General features: G+C 34.6%; 1 protein-coding gene across 1 annotated transcript; it reads right to left on the reverse strand.

Moving 5' to 3' along the window:
* Positions 1–98: 98 nt before the first annotated feature.
* Positions 99–13,324, reverse strand: LOC141833044 (uncharacterized). The gene is made up of 14 exons (XM_074720435.1): positions 13,212–13,324; positions 12,715–13,019; positions 11,277–11,515; positions 9,771–9,927; positions 9,476–9,553; positions 9,185–9,259; positions 8,479–8,598; positions 6,439–6,600; positions 4,820–5,345; positions 4,591–4,747; positions 4,265–4,374; positions 2,167–2,279; positions 1,005–1,368; positions 99–709 (listed from the first exon to the last, which is right to left on the reverse strand). The coding sequence occupies exons 2-14, from the start codon at positions 13,009–13,011 to the stop codon at positions 390–392; spliced, it is 2,718 nt and encodes a 905-aa protein (XP_074576536.1). The 5' UTR covers positions 13,012–13,019; positions 13,212–13,324; the 3' UTR covers positions 99–389.
* Positions 13,325–14,949: the final 1,625 nt, after the last annotated feature.

The raw sequence follows: 14,949 nt of genomic DNA on the forward strand, positions 1-14,949 counted from the left end.
ATCAGCCCCTTCGAGAATCAACACCGGAACAGCTCAAATTGGATGAGAAAAAAATTTGGAAAAGACAGCAACAAAAATAAACAAATGTGACATCTCGCTCAACTTCAAATATTCCACTATTTCAGTTTAATAAGATATAAACGTCAGATTGTCATTGATACCCCTGGTAATTCCAGCAGCATCAATTATTATTCCCTTCCCGCATTTACAAAAAATAATCAGCATTTCAATCTGTTTCCAATCAACAGTTTGTCATGTTCTAAAGAACCAATACTGGCAAAACCATCCCACATTGTTTTAAATAACATCTTGTACAGAATACATCCAACTTCTGAAAGCAAGATTGTTCTACTACTAGAGAGAGAGAGAGAGAGAGAGAGAGAGAGTATCTAGAAATCAACTGGGAGAGTGGTTAAGAAAGATAATGTGTACGGCGAGGTGGATTTACCGAACAGAGAACACCAAGGCGGGAGCTTCTCAAGAACCCTCTCAACTGCTGGTGTGACTATGTCCAAATCTGTCCTTAGCTTCAGTAAGAGAGGGGAGCCTCCAGGTTTATCAGCTCCTTGTGATGAATGTGTGGTGTTGTCTAACCAATAAAGGTTCAAACTGAATTTAGTGGGAGCATTTTTTCCACCTGAATACTGAATAAAATGCCATCCATCAACCTCGCTCTTGCTGCCGACGGGTACCAATTCTTGCAAGCCCGCTGTCCATGTACACAAGCAGCAGTTAGATGCAAAACAATTTTTGTCAAGCATTCTTTTACAAAGAACAAAGTTGACAAGCATGCAGAGTTTTCTTTCAACATTCCTTTTCATTGAGGGAACAGAAGTAGATTCATGTAAAGAACTTTGTGTTGATCATGGTAACCATATATTTATCTTAGTAATCTAATTGCAGTATAAATAGTGTTTATTTGGATTCAAATAATTTAGTATCAACTATTCTACCACTAGAAGAAAAGTCAATCCAAATTACTAGCTGATTATAATCATTCCTACCTTCAAATGTGAAGTCTCTGATTGCTTCTCTATTGATAGCAAGTGACCAACGTTTTGAAGTTTTAGTGTCAATAAATACTTTAGTTTTTCTAACATTTGTCGTCCTAGAATCATGTTCAACATGGACTATGGGGATGTCTGAATTACTCCATCCAATTCTAGAATCTTTGGAACTCCAGCAGCCATATTTAACAGTAAAAGAAACATAATCAACCGTCTTATTCCATCCACAAGTGAATTCTTCATCCTTTAAATTCTTTGCTTCTTCAAGCAGCTTTCCAGGAGTAGAAGAGAATAATGAAATGAAGGATGATGCATCTTGATTTTCATCAGAGTTTCCTTTTGTCTCCACTACGTGCACAACCTATGATACATACTGGAAATTAGCAGATGCCACATGATCATAAAATTGCATAGTTAAGGAAGCATCTGTTATAATTTAACCTGTAAAATTTTATCTATTGCCTGAAATAAAGGCAGTAAAATCTTAATATACAATTAAAAATGGATGCCTCAAAAATTTGATCCAAAATATGGCCTTGTGATGCCTATAGTAGTCAAATTGTGTACTAGACTCCTACTGAGGCAAGGCTCGGAAAGGGCAGCACAAGAAAAAAGGTTCATTCATGATGTCATAATGTGGTGCTAATAACATAAATGTGGATGCATTTAAGTTCATCTTTGTATCACACCAGAGTATACCAAATAGCTGTTAGATCCAAAAGGCAAATATACAATTAAATTGATTTTGCCAGGAAAAACAGAAGACTATACTCTGTTTAAAGTGCTCAACCAAACATTGATTCTATTAACAAAGGAGGTGACAAGAACCAGGGACGTGTAATGTGTTGCTTGTCTTCAAACTTATTGACCGTTCAGTTGAATCAAACTAATGGTCCATCCTTACCTCAATTCATATTTGACATTATGCAGTATGGCTACTAGCCTAGTGCTCTCTGTCACTGCTATGAATCAGTTTCATATGTCTCCATATTAATGTGGTTGTTGCAGAAAGCATCAGTTCTATGTTCGAAACAAATGTATGAAGTTATCTACTGCCACTAAGAGTTTGAGTTATTATACAAAATTCTGTGGTTTAGTATGATATAATAACAAAATCCATAATAAAGACAAAAAGAATAACACACAAAATGTAACTTACATTTACAGCCCGAGAAAAGTCTTCTGTAAATGTTGGAAAGAGGCCAGTAATTACAGCAGCCAATGCAAGAGCGAGAAGCATAAGAATTGAAATGATCACTGGTCTTTTTGCACCTACAGATAATCCTCTTGATTCAAGGTATGTTTGACAGAATAAGCATGGAACCAACAAAAAGAAATTTATTTGGTAAGTCTTATTTGATGTACATGAATTTTATCCCTCCCTTGAGCTTTATTCAAGACTATTTTATTAATAGTATTCAAATTTGTTAAATTACTTTTTATTATGTTAACTATTTTTTTGGTTTTCCTATACCCTCTACACCTTCCTTTTTAATTAATTTAGCTCTTCTAACTATAGAATTTCCCTGTCGCTTTTGAACATGATCCTAATTTTAATATTTGAAGCTATACCTAATTGCTCTCATAGCTTTTATCCTCTCTAATAATTTAACACATCCATCTTAAACTTTAATTTCTTATAATTTTTTCCTTTTGATCAAAGGGGTACATGATGACGACTCTTGAAGCTCCTTTCCATTTCAACTATTGGTATTTCCTTGTTGAATAATAAATACAAAATGTCTAAAAGTTGAATAATAGATCCAATGTCTAAAACTCTTATATGTTTATTATCTTAACTAGTCTTTCAATTCTTTTCTAGTTACTAAAATGTTATTTCATGTTCTATTAAATTAAAACCTTTAGTTTCCAAATGTTTGATAAATATGCTATTGTTGTGCATGACATCAATTGAGTAAGTGTTGATAAAATCTCTCCAAATTGGCCAAAATCAAAGGATATGAATGCCCCTAGCAGCAAAAATTGAAAAATCACCTGTGCATGCTACGCAATAAGAAAATCTCCTGGAGCAACCTGCAAATTGACCTTCATATGTAGGTGTCCATCACTACTATTTTCATTGGCTTGACATAGCTTCTGTTAGAGGGATTAGGTTCAGAGTTACTGGTATAGTCAATAATGGGCTTAGCCCGCACTGATATTTTAGGTCTAGGGTTTCTATGTTGAATCCTATTTATACATGTTATTATCCCTTCAATTGGAATTTGATTCTGATTTTGCCAAATATGATTCTAGAAAATGAATAAAAGGTTGGGATGTTGTTCACATACTATCACGGTTGACATAAAAGATGACTTTTATGACCATCATATATCACTTGCAGCTCAAAAGAAGCCCAAGAATATTTAACTTTATACAAACAAGCAAAGTATAGAATCAACTTGTTCATATTATTTTTCCTACAGAGAGTAAAATAAAATTACCATAGCTAAAGAGTAATACTGCTCCAACAGTTGTATAATACGGAGGAGAGAAAGAATTTATAGTATCCATGAAGGATGCTGAAGGAAGAAGATGCATTTGAGAAATAGCAAGGTATTCTTCAGTTTCTCAGATGTGCTGAAGCTGGAATTGAATCTATCACTACCTGAAGGTGAATTTACAAGCTGTATCATGATTAGATTCAACACATATGTGGGGATTATTTAGTTTTGGGTTGTTAATGCTACCTACTTTGACTCTTAGGAAGTTTACTGAACACTGTAGAAGTAGGAATTGACAAAATGGATCCAGATGGATGGATGGATTAGAGATGACTTGTTTGTTCTTTGTTTTGTTTATTGTTATTTGATGGACTTTTAGATGATTGTAGTAGGGGATATAAAATATAATCTGTTACAGATAATTTTTACAATTTGAAAAAAATGGCTGATGTTATGAGATGTAGATTTTTAATTATCAAGAGCTTTAGTATGTAAGCTTTGAAATTAAGGTTTATCTACATTAAATATTTTTTCTTTTGGCTTTCTAAAACTTTGCTGAATTTTAGTATAGATGCTCAGTTGAGCATGAAAATTGCACTTCCAACTCCTCATCCTCTTTCCTCAAACTTTTCTTTCCTTGATGAAGTATGTGTTAGTGTGTTTTAACTACTTAATATTAATTGTCTTACAATTTAAGAGAATGTATGTCTTAAAAGGATAACAAACAAAATATGGCATACCATGCAGAACTGGAAGCTCAGTAGAAAAATGGAACTAGGCTAATAGTTAGATAATTAGAAGAAAAAAAGATACCTGAAAGATGAATGTATGAAAGGAGGTAAACTAGTGTAAGACAAACAATTGCAGAAACTAATACAGCAACTACAAGACTCCCAAGCCATTCGGGTCTGGCACCAGGGTTCCTGCATGTCAATTTAGACTGTTTATACAAAAGACAGGCTCACAGTAATATAAAAGAAACACAGAAATAGATGTTGCAATTTTTAAGTTACCCTCTGAAAAACAAAATAATCCAGGAATCACACAATATCCAGATGAAATTATTTGAAACATAAATAAACAAATTGATCAATTATTTTCTTCTACACCAATATGTAAAATGGAAATGGAAATTTTACCTTTCAGATCGGACAAGAATGCCAATTATTGTGCCAACAGCCCGAATTAGTGTACCAGAAGAGAGCAAAATAGGTAGTGATAGACTCAGAATTAGTGTTGTAGTTTTAAGCTGCTTTGGAAACCGTGATGGGGTCAGTGTTGCTTCCATTAGACCATCTGCAACAGAAACAGCAAAATATAATGGTTATACGTTTAGCAAATATGTTGGATAAGAGTTCTGAAACTTACAAGCAAAAGCTGGTGTGACCAACCAAACAAGGGCAACATATGAACTGCCAGCCTTGAAGTAGTTGCTGACTATGAGAAGAATAAGCCACTGAATAAAACCAGATTTGAAAAGCCATCTTTCAGCCTCCAGCCTAATTACATTTTCTAGAGTCTGTGATGGTAATATTGGCACTCTCTTAGAAAAAACGTCTCTTAAATATTTGATGATGAAAAGAAAGCCCAGATGTTGACCAGCTAATGCCCCAAGCATGGCAGGTGCACCAAATAAGCCAATCACTAACCACGGGTTTGCAATATAAGGTACAGGGGATGTAGAAATACATGGTATTAGAATGGCAACCAAGATTGTCAAGCTTATTGAACCGATCCACATGAGCAAAATGCTCAAACATGATAATCCAAATGTCACAGCACCATGATAACCGCCCATGAGAAGTGATGTAGTCCAAATAAGGAGAGACTGCATTATCACCGAGTTACACAGCATTGTCGCAAGACGTTGTGGATAGGCAATCATGTACGTACCCTGCATAAATATTCAGTAATTAAACAATTTAATCAAGTTTCGTAGAGGGGGGAAAGAGTAACTGAAAGAAAACAAAAACTCTATCATAGGTTTATCTTTTTCCTGGTCATTTAATGGATATTTGGATTCCTTTATGTTAACCTGTCGAGAGTGCCTTGAAAACTTGAATCAACGGAGAAAAAATGCAACACAATATTGTAAGCAGGATCAAGGTTTAAAATATCGAGCCGTGCCGAGGTTTTGATCCCGAACCGGAACAATACAGTTTCGGTACCTTATCGTATCGTGCCGATATAGTTTCGATATTTTTAAAATATAAAATATATGAGCAATGATATGCAACATGAAAAAATATAGCATGAAATTAACATGACACACTGCATGCAGTAGGTCCCACATCTATGCAGTGGGATCCACAGCCATGTAGTTGAGTGTGTCATGTTGATTTCATGCTGCATTTTTTCATGTTGCATATCATTTCTCAAAATATATTAACTAAAATAAAAAATTTAATCTAAATATTTAAAAATAAAAAATAAAATATTTTTTAAAAATAATAAGTTAATTTTATGGATTTTATTAAAGCCTATTTAAATTATCCCGAACTATAGCTAGGAATTAATTATTAAAATTTAATTAAACTCTAAATTAAAAAATAAAAAAAACAAAAAACGCGATCGCGCACGGCCCGCTCGGGGCCCGCGCACGGAGGCGTCACCGGTCCCGGGCGGCGCCTCCAGTAGCGTCGCCGGCCCCGGGCGCCGCCTCCGGTGGCATCGCCGAGGTCGCGCAACGCCTCCGGAGGCGTCGCCGCGGCCGAGCGATGCCTCCGGCAGTGTTTCCCCGTCGGAATCGCGGTGCCGGTGCTATGCCGATCCATCGGCGGAACGGTAAATTTCGAGCGTATCGAGCGGTTCGGCTAGGTATTTTAATCCCTGAGCAGGATTCATAATTTCAAACTTAATCATGCAAGATTTCATCACTGACAGCACCTTTGTATTTGATTAAAAAGTAACATACAACTATGAGAAATGCTAGAAAAATCACAGTGGAAGAATATACTGGAAGCTAAAAAATGACAAATCTATAATACCAGGATGTCAAAAAAGATGGCTTTACTTTGCCCAATATTCTCTGTTTTTACTTCCATTTCTTTCTGAAGATTGTTTAATGCGGCAGAATGGATAAGAAATGCCAGCATGTTGTCTCCAAGATGCTGAAGAGATCCTGGTTTCAAAAGCTTCAATTTGTCATTCTGCATTAACCATTTCAATGCAAATGAGGAGCTTAACATAATCAAGCTGAAAATATTAAAGATTTTTTATGTGACAGATCCTAATAGGCAAAAATTAAAGTTTAGAATACACATATAACACGTCATCAAAGAACTTCATTGCTTGTTGATTGAATAAATATTTCCTGAAAAGGTTTTATATAACACAAACTAACTTTCTATAATCCAATCTAACAGCTTTGTTATTAATGTAAAACTAAAATGCTGCAATCCTATCTCATGGTCTTGATTAGTATTAATTATATAATAGGATATATTTAGAAAAGATTTATAGTATTCTACAAATTTGTGGTCAGAATACATTTCACCAAATAAACTGCCCACATGAGATACTGACTAAATGAACCTGTGTTCACAACAAGATTCATCACCAATTTAATCTGTGGGGTTAAAATGTGTTACTTTTCTATATCACTTGTATGCACAAAAAACAAGGTTCAATGGACTGCCTGAAATTTTGCTGAGCAGTTCCAGACAGGTCCTTCATCAAAATGATAATTTCAATCTTTCAAAGTTAAGACAAAATTTCAAACCCTAGCCTATCCCTGACCAAGCATTTGCACTCATCTTTGAGACAGTTGTGACACTTAAAAAAGAAGATCCAGGCGGATCAACACGATCTGCAATATCAGGGAAATCAGTTTCAGTCTTTCAGATACATACAAAGTACAAAACAAGGGCCTCACCCATTACCCACCTCATCTATTGGGATTTAGGGGATGAACTAAGGTGGACCAGGTTTAAAATAGTTTGTCAACTGACTAGTCAACAAGCTAATAAAAGAAACAATAAGGACCAACTAAACTATATGTACAACTATTTGTTGTTTCTTGAATAAAGTTTGAGATGTCCCCGGGGCAATGGTGCAACGATAGGACATCCGGATTGTAACTCAGGGACCCGCGGTTCGATCCCTAGCTACAGCGTATTTGCAGGAATTTTCCTCCAAATGGGGAACGCAATCAAAGGATGCTGGGCATCTGGATTGGCCGCCGTATGCGCTTCCCGATTTACCCTGGTGGTCGGTGGGAAACTTCCGTGGGACCGGGCCGATCACCCCCAGAGATGTGGCTACTGGGATTATCATTTTTTTGAATAAAGTTTGAGATGAAGAGGAGGCTGAAAATAGCATAACTCCAAACTAACTCAAACTTCTTCTTACAGGCTTACCAAGTACTGATAAAATCATCTTAAGTAAATCCACAACCTTCACTAGTACTTGTTGGATTGGCCAAAGTCAATGGCTCAATGACTGTACTAACTACTCACTATTTTCAATTATTAATGGCCATTACTGAGAGCAAATTTTTGTCATTGGAAGTTTAAGGATAAATTGGGTGCGAATAACATTAACTCCTCCCAAGAGTTTTCTGCAAAGAAAATTGGAAGCGCCTACCTTCTAAGGAAAGAGAAATCCAAAAGTTTCCCTCCCTCACCACAATCAAGGATGGAAACACCATGACCTAATCTTCTAAAATCTACAACTTAAGAGTTTTAGTAACTATGTTTGTTCTCGATTGAAAAACATGGTCATTCAATAAGGTTCACCAGTTAAACACATTATAAGCAATCTGCTGCATAATGTGAGTGAGATGAAACAAGCAAATAATATGAAAAGTTGGAAACTCAACAAATATTACAACAAAGCATGTTAGTCCTAACTACTTGAGGTTGGTTGTGCCACCATTGAACTTTATGCTCATTCACCTAATACCGAAGTAAAAGGGGTTAGAAAAACAAAGCTGATAGTTGATGTAAACCCACATTACATCAAGTGCAAAGCAATGAGAAAAATAAACTGTGCTATTTGGTGAGCTTAAATCTCAAGTATGAAGGAACCTTGGTATGATACACTGCAGTAGCATCTGTATATGCAAAATCAAGTCCAGAAAGACCACCAACTTCTTCATAAACCTGGAAATCTGTTGCAGATTGAATTGCACCAGAATGAAAGAGATCCTGCATGATAAAATTAACTCCATTAATTTTGAGCAACTACGATATCACATACTGCATAAAAAGGACCGCACAAAAGACAACTTAAGCAGAAAAAACATACGATTATATAACAACCAGCAATGACATGCTTAAATTACCATATTGGACTGAAGTTTTCCATGTAACTATTAGTACATTTATCGTAATAGCTTTATGTTATACGTTCAAGGTTATAATATAAAGTGTTAGAATATTTTCCTCAGGACTCCTATTAAGTTTCCAATTGTCGCATTAATTCCATGAAAGCACAAAAAACATTCTGATTTCTTATGTCTACATAAAAAGGAAGTGATTAGATAGAGGCATAGAGCAATGCCAGAAAACAGATTTAGCTTGACAGCTTTAGTTACAGAAGACCAGCATTTGCTCACAGTTAAAGCACACTCTTACCATTAATTCAAAACTGAAAAAACAATGATGAGATCCATGGAGAAATAGTTTTTTTTTGCATATAGATTGCATAAACATATGAAAAATCAAAAATTCAAGGACAGATACAAGCAAGAAAAAGAAAACAGTTTTATTTTGAGAAAAATAAAATACTAACCTGAGCAATGACTAAACCAGATGGATATTTTGAGACCCTTGCAAAGGTTTCAATAGCCCATGGTACCGAACCAGCCTATTCATGGTTGAACGTTTAACTCAGTTAATATCTGAACATATACCAAGTTATGAAGGAGAATGAAAAGTAGATCCCTTTGTTGGCTGAGAACAATAGAACCAGAAAACTAAAGGAAGTAATATAAGCTTAGATTCCTTAAATCAATCATGGACAGAAACTACACTCTTAACTAATAATGGCACAATACAGATCATTCAGATGGAAGTAAATAACCTGAAAAATACTGGACTTTCCACCAATACCCATAGCTTCAAGATCTATTACAAATCTGATAGTGCTTCTCCATGGATGCTGCAAGATGAATGATACATAATGTTTTAATATGACATAATAAATCAAGTGAAAAAATACAAGAATAATCACTCAAGAAGATTGAAGTTGCTTTATGATAAAACACACACACACACACATCAACTATCAAGTCAGTTATGGGATAATTTACGATAATTTTGCAACTGATATTGAAATTGTCTTAAAGTCTAAATCTGTATGATACTACAATCTGTACCTGTGTTATGAAACTGTGAGCGCCATTAAGACCCTCTTCCTCACCAGTATTAAACAGAAAGATGACACTACTCTTAAAACCATGAGCCCATTGAGACATTCCACGAGCAAGTTCTAACATGACTCCCACACATGAGCTGCAGTCGCCAGCTCCTTGCCTGGATAAGAAAAAGAAAGACATGATACCGCTTTAATGAAATTGCATCAAATACATGGATCTATCAAATATCAATGAGTTAGACGGGGGAAACTTAAAGGTTACAAGATTTAATTCAAGGAAACAATAAAAAAACAAGCTACAGATAGATTGCAAAAATCATTCATAAATCAAAACTAGAGCAATAAATGATAGTATCAAGATAGTTTCAACATGCCAATAACTGGCAAAGACATAGGAAGTAAAGACTAAGTTTACTAAGATCGAACATAAGATTTATGCCTTCTTCCAGCATACTTTGCCATGACAAACATCAATTACATAAGAAGTAAAGACTAAGTAATAAACAAACAAAATTAAAGTGATTATATTTGATTGGGTATCCACTTGTAAAGTAAATCATCCAATATATAGACATGAAATTTATCATCCCTTTCACAACCAAGCCTGACCAAATTTGCATTTTGATGAAAGTACAAGAAAGCACAAGGCCAAGGCATGAAGATTTTCTATGAATAGGCCACTGACAGGCAATTAAAAAAGGAAATATAACAAACAAATAACAAAGTGCCAAGCCAACATCCAAACCAATAACAAGTGGTTACAATGTTTAGATTTAGGATTTGGCAAAAAAAAAAATTCTCCCAAAATCTAACTGTTAGTGAAGAGTCCAATCATTATATTGTTATTATGACACTGTCCATTGCATGTAAAATTAGAAGAAATCAAAAAAGGAAAGTATAAAAAAGAAGTCATTATCTAGTGTTGTCATAGGGTGGTTGTAACCCAGCTTCAAATATGCACTAAAGAACAGAACAAAAAAAATTATGCATTGAAGAAAGTAATTTAAGCCAAAGCACATTTTCAAAAGTGACCTAGAGTTTTGATAGATTAAATTGCATTTCAGTATTCAAATCACTATGATTTATGCATTTGAAAAAAGGTAAAAACAGTTTTTACACAGTTACAATAATATAAATAAATAAAAGAGGTATGTCATACAATCAGAATAGTGAAAATTTCCAAATTCACTCATTGAGCATTGAAAATTTTACACTGAAGAAAAAATAATAGTGATGTAGCACAAACAAATTGCACTATATGCATACATATATATATACCTATGAAAAAACATACAATTAGCTATAGTTTGCAGTGATGGTTGTTTAAAGATAATAATTGTTGTTTGAGAGTGAAATATATCTTGAAAAGAAACTAGTGCAACAACACTAAATCTGACACAAGTTTCTTCACTTGCACTCCATCAATTCATTAATTATTCTAACAATCAACCAAAAGCCATGATAGGTGACCTAAAGCTGCCAAAATTAAAAGAGATGACAAACATACGATGAGAAAACAGTATCAATATGCGAAGAAACCAGAATAGCATTTTCTTCAACTTCGGGCAGGTATTTAGGCAAGATTCTGAGGACTACATGCTTCAGATCTGAATATATAAGTGTTTTTCCCTTGAAGAGCCCCTTGGGAAGACGATTTGCAGCAGTCTCTGAATGAAACAAATCCACTTGAACATCAACCTCCCAATGAGCTGTCTTCTTAATCTTCTCTGCTTCTGCAAATACATACTATAGAAGAGTATTGTAAGGTCAAACATGTACGATATCATTTTCACAGAAATATAGCCTCTCAATTGTACAAGAGAACACCAAACTACCACACAAATGAAAGCCAATAGAACAGCAAGAAACCCTACTGCAACTGTCCAGTAAGTAGCACATCACAAGGACTAAAAAACAATTACCAAACTGTAGATGGACATCTCTAAGTAGCACATCACGAGGACCAAAAAAACCAATTACCAAACTGTAGATAGCACATCTCTAATTACCAAACTCTAAGAGAATATGTAGATTAGTTTCTTGATAGTTGTCCTAGTGGATATGAAATTTATTGACTTTTTGAAATTGTATTCCTATTTTCCCAATGTTGTAACTGATCTTGTATGCAAGAATAGAACAAGCACATATTCATTCAAAATCAATAACACCGTGACTTTGAAAAGGCCAATTTCAAATGAGACTAAACATACAAGGTTGGAGTCAGGATGTTTTCTCAAATTTTGAGCCAACACCAACCAAAACTGGGTCTCTGGCCTACACTATACCATGCCTACTCCAAGTTTACACACCATGGACAATTTCAGAATTAGAAAAGAGCATTTGTGACAAGAAACTGTAGTTTAGCCTACTAAGGAATATTTAAAAGATTCTTTTGTAAATTGACGGGATTAGTTTTTGCCTCTAATTAATCTGACATTACTTGGAACAAATGGTGCAGAAGAGTGAGAAGCTCGGTCTGATAAGCAAAGGCATCCACTACAACTTCTAGTCTAACACCATCTTACTGCATTTTTATATACAAAAACAAAAGGTGTATACATCATTAGAATAGTGTTGGATCCCATCTAACTTTTTGATAGAATCTAGTTACAATTTAAGTCTAATCAAAGTGAGACAGAACAAACATCGTTGAGAAAACCACATATTCCAGCAAATCACGCTGTAGTCCATTTTCAGAAAGTAAATTGTGTTCAACCATAACAACACACTTCTATGTATCCGTAGTTACCAGTTGTTGTTCATCTGGAGAACAGAGTAAATTAATAAATGTACAAACTAAGGTTTAAATAATTGATCAACTTAAGTTTTTTATTAAAAAAAAGAATTACAACATTGTGCTGACACAAAGACTGAGAGAAGACATTATAAATAGGGTTCAGACTATGCCACTACAACATTAAGTTATACATGATAAAAGAAAGAACCTGTACTGCAAGCTCGAGCGCATCCGAACCGACGGGATGAGGACCAAATCCTGTCAAACTCTTGACATGCCGTAAAGCCGAAATTTCAGAGAACCCACGCTTGCCTGCTTGGTCGGCGGTGAGAGGTGAAGGTAGACTCTCAAATTGGATATGGTAAACAGCCCAAGAACTATTCAGGAAGAGCACAAACAAGGCAACCCAGAGAAATGCTGATCTAGTAGGCTGTCCAACATGATCACTGGAATCCGATGGCTCACTGGAAGTGGACGCCCGCGATGCTTCAACTTTCCGCGCCATCTTACGGGCTAAATGAAACAATGAAGCCGCAGCAAAATCAAAAAAAAAAAAAAAAAGGAAAAAAAAGCCAAACACAAAACGATTCATCCGACAAACGAATCCAAAATAAAAACTGATTGATCCATGGAACAAAAACTTCAAATTTTCCCAAAATAATTAATAGAATTGGCAATGGCAAAAACTCGTACACAAAGAACTACCTCTTCCGAATCCGTAGCCAATCTCCTCCTCCTCCTCCTCTATCTATAAACCCTACCGCCGCTGTACTGAACAGGACGAAGAAGCTGTTGACTGGAATCTTCTTATTAGGGATCTAATCCTTAGTCCACGCCCACGCCCACGCCCACGCCCACGCCCTAAAGTAGAAGCAGAGACCTCAAACCAATCTACGCCTGTTGTCAATATCCACAATATACAAATTTAAAAAGCTACGTAAAAAAATGATTTTTATTCAAACAAAATTACCTACAATTAATTGTAATTTAAATTTTGCCACGTGTGTCTGTAGGTATCGTTTTTATGTAATTATCCAATTAACTTTTTACGGGTCGCATGGTACCGAATGTGTACCGTGTTTATGTAATTATCCAATTAACTTTTTACGGGCGGCATGGTACAGAATGGGTTTGCAGCCGTAGTATTTCTTTATTGGTCAGTTAATTTATTGATATTCTTTATTGACCAATTTATTAGATTTGACCGTTCCTTTGTACTTTATTATTCTAATCATATATAATAAACGCTTTATCAGGATCACTGTGCAGTACACAAATAAAATTTCCTAAACTACGTGATTACGATGAAACAAATTTATTAAAATAATAAAGATTGAATATTAACTAAGTTGAAATAATATCTTTTTTGATTAATTATAATTTCTTGATTTATATTTTTATGGATGATTTTAGAATTGACATGTGGAGCCGGTAGGATAACAGATTCCACTTCTTGAGAGTAAAAAAATAAAATTCTCATGATATAATTAAGTTGATTATTATAAAAAAAATTATTATAGTAAATAAAGATTAAATATTGACGAAGTTGATATAGTGATCAATTATAATTTTTTAAATTTATTTTTTTTATAGATAATTATAAGATCTATCGGAACCACAAACTCTTATATAATAAAGATTTAAAATTCACATAGAATATCTCGTACATATGAAACATTCGAACCACCATTGATAAACCAAACTCAATGCTGCCAAGGCAATTCCACGAGTTAAGACTTACGGCTGGAATAAACTCCAACGACCACTTGTCATTAATGCCACTGCATAAGTGGGCTCAATTAATGAGCTGCAAGCTGCCAATCATGTAATGCCAGGTATACATAAATGGTGGAAATCTGGTTTTTGTCATCTGGTTAATGACTAATTAATACTTTAACCCAATTAGTTGCCATGCATTCTTCCACCTTCTCCCTGCAACTCATTATTATATTTGTAACTGATATATTTATTTCATTTTTTGTTTAATTTAGTCCCTCAAAGTTTGCGTATTTAATTATCTTTCAAATTCTCTTATGCTAAATTTATGAATGATATTTAGCAGTGTTTTATTAAAAAGAGAGAGAGAGAAATATTCAGCAAGACAAATTCAAGAAATATTTTTTATCACTTAGGGCATCCACAACGGCGGATGTTTGCAGCGGATATTTGGAGAAATATCCGATCGCATCAAATATCTCCTATTGTAGGGGATATTTGAGGGATGATTTGAAATCACCGGGTTAAAAGTTATACCCGATGATTTCAAATATTTTGTTATAAAAAAAATTAAAAGTAAATAAAAAAACAGATAATAGAGATTTAAAAAAAAACCTGTGATCGGGTGGTTGACCACCAGGGGAATAGTTTTATTTTTTTTTAGAAATAGATTTATTTAAATATAAATAAAATTAAAAATTAAAATTAGAATTTATAATTAAAAATA

Source organism: Curcuma longa, chromosome 8 (assembly GCF_044706935.1).
Source record: "Curcuma longa cultivar G26 ecotype Majalengka, Jawa Barat chromosome 8, ITB_CL_G26_1.1, whole genome shotgun sequence".
NCBI lineage: Eukaryota > Viridiplantae > Streptophyta > Magnoliopsida > Zingiberales > Zingiberaceae > Curcuma > Curcuma longa.

Coding starts and splice junctions, on each gene's coding strand:
- LOC141833044 (XM_074720435.1), bottom strand. CDS start 13,011: ATGGCGCGGAAAGTTGAAGCATCGCGGGCGTCCACTTCCAGTGAGCCA. Junction 1,369..2,166: donor ACTTTTCTCGGGCTGTAAAT/GTAAGTTACATT, acceptor TATGTATCATAG/GTTGTGCACGTAGTGGAGAC. Junction 710..1,004: donor CAGAGACTTCACATTTGAAG/GTAGGAATGATT, acceptor GTACATGGACAG/CGGGCTTGCAAGAATTGGTA.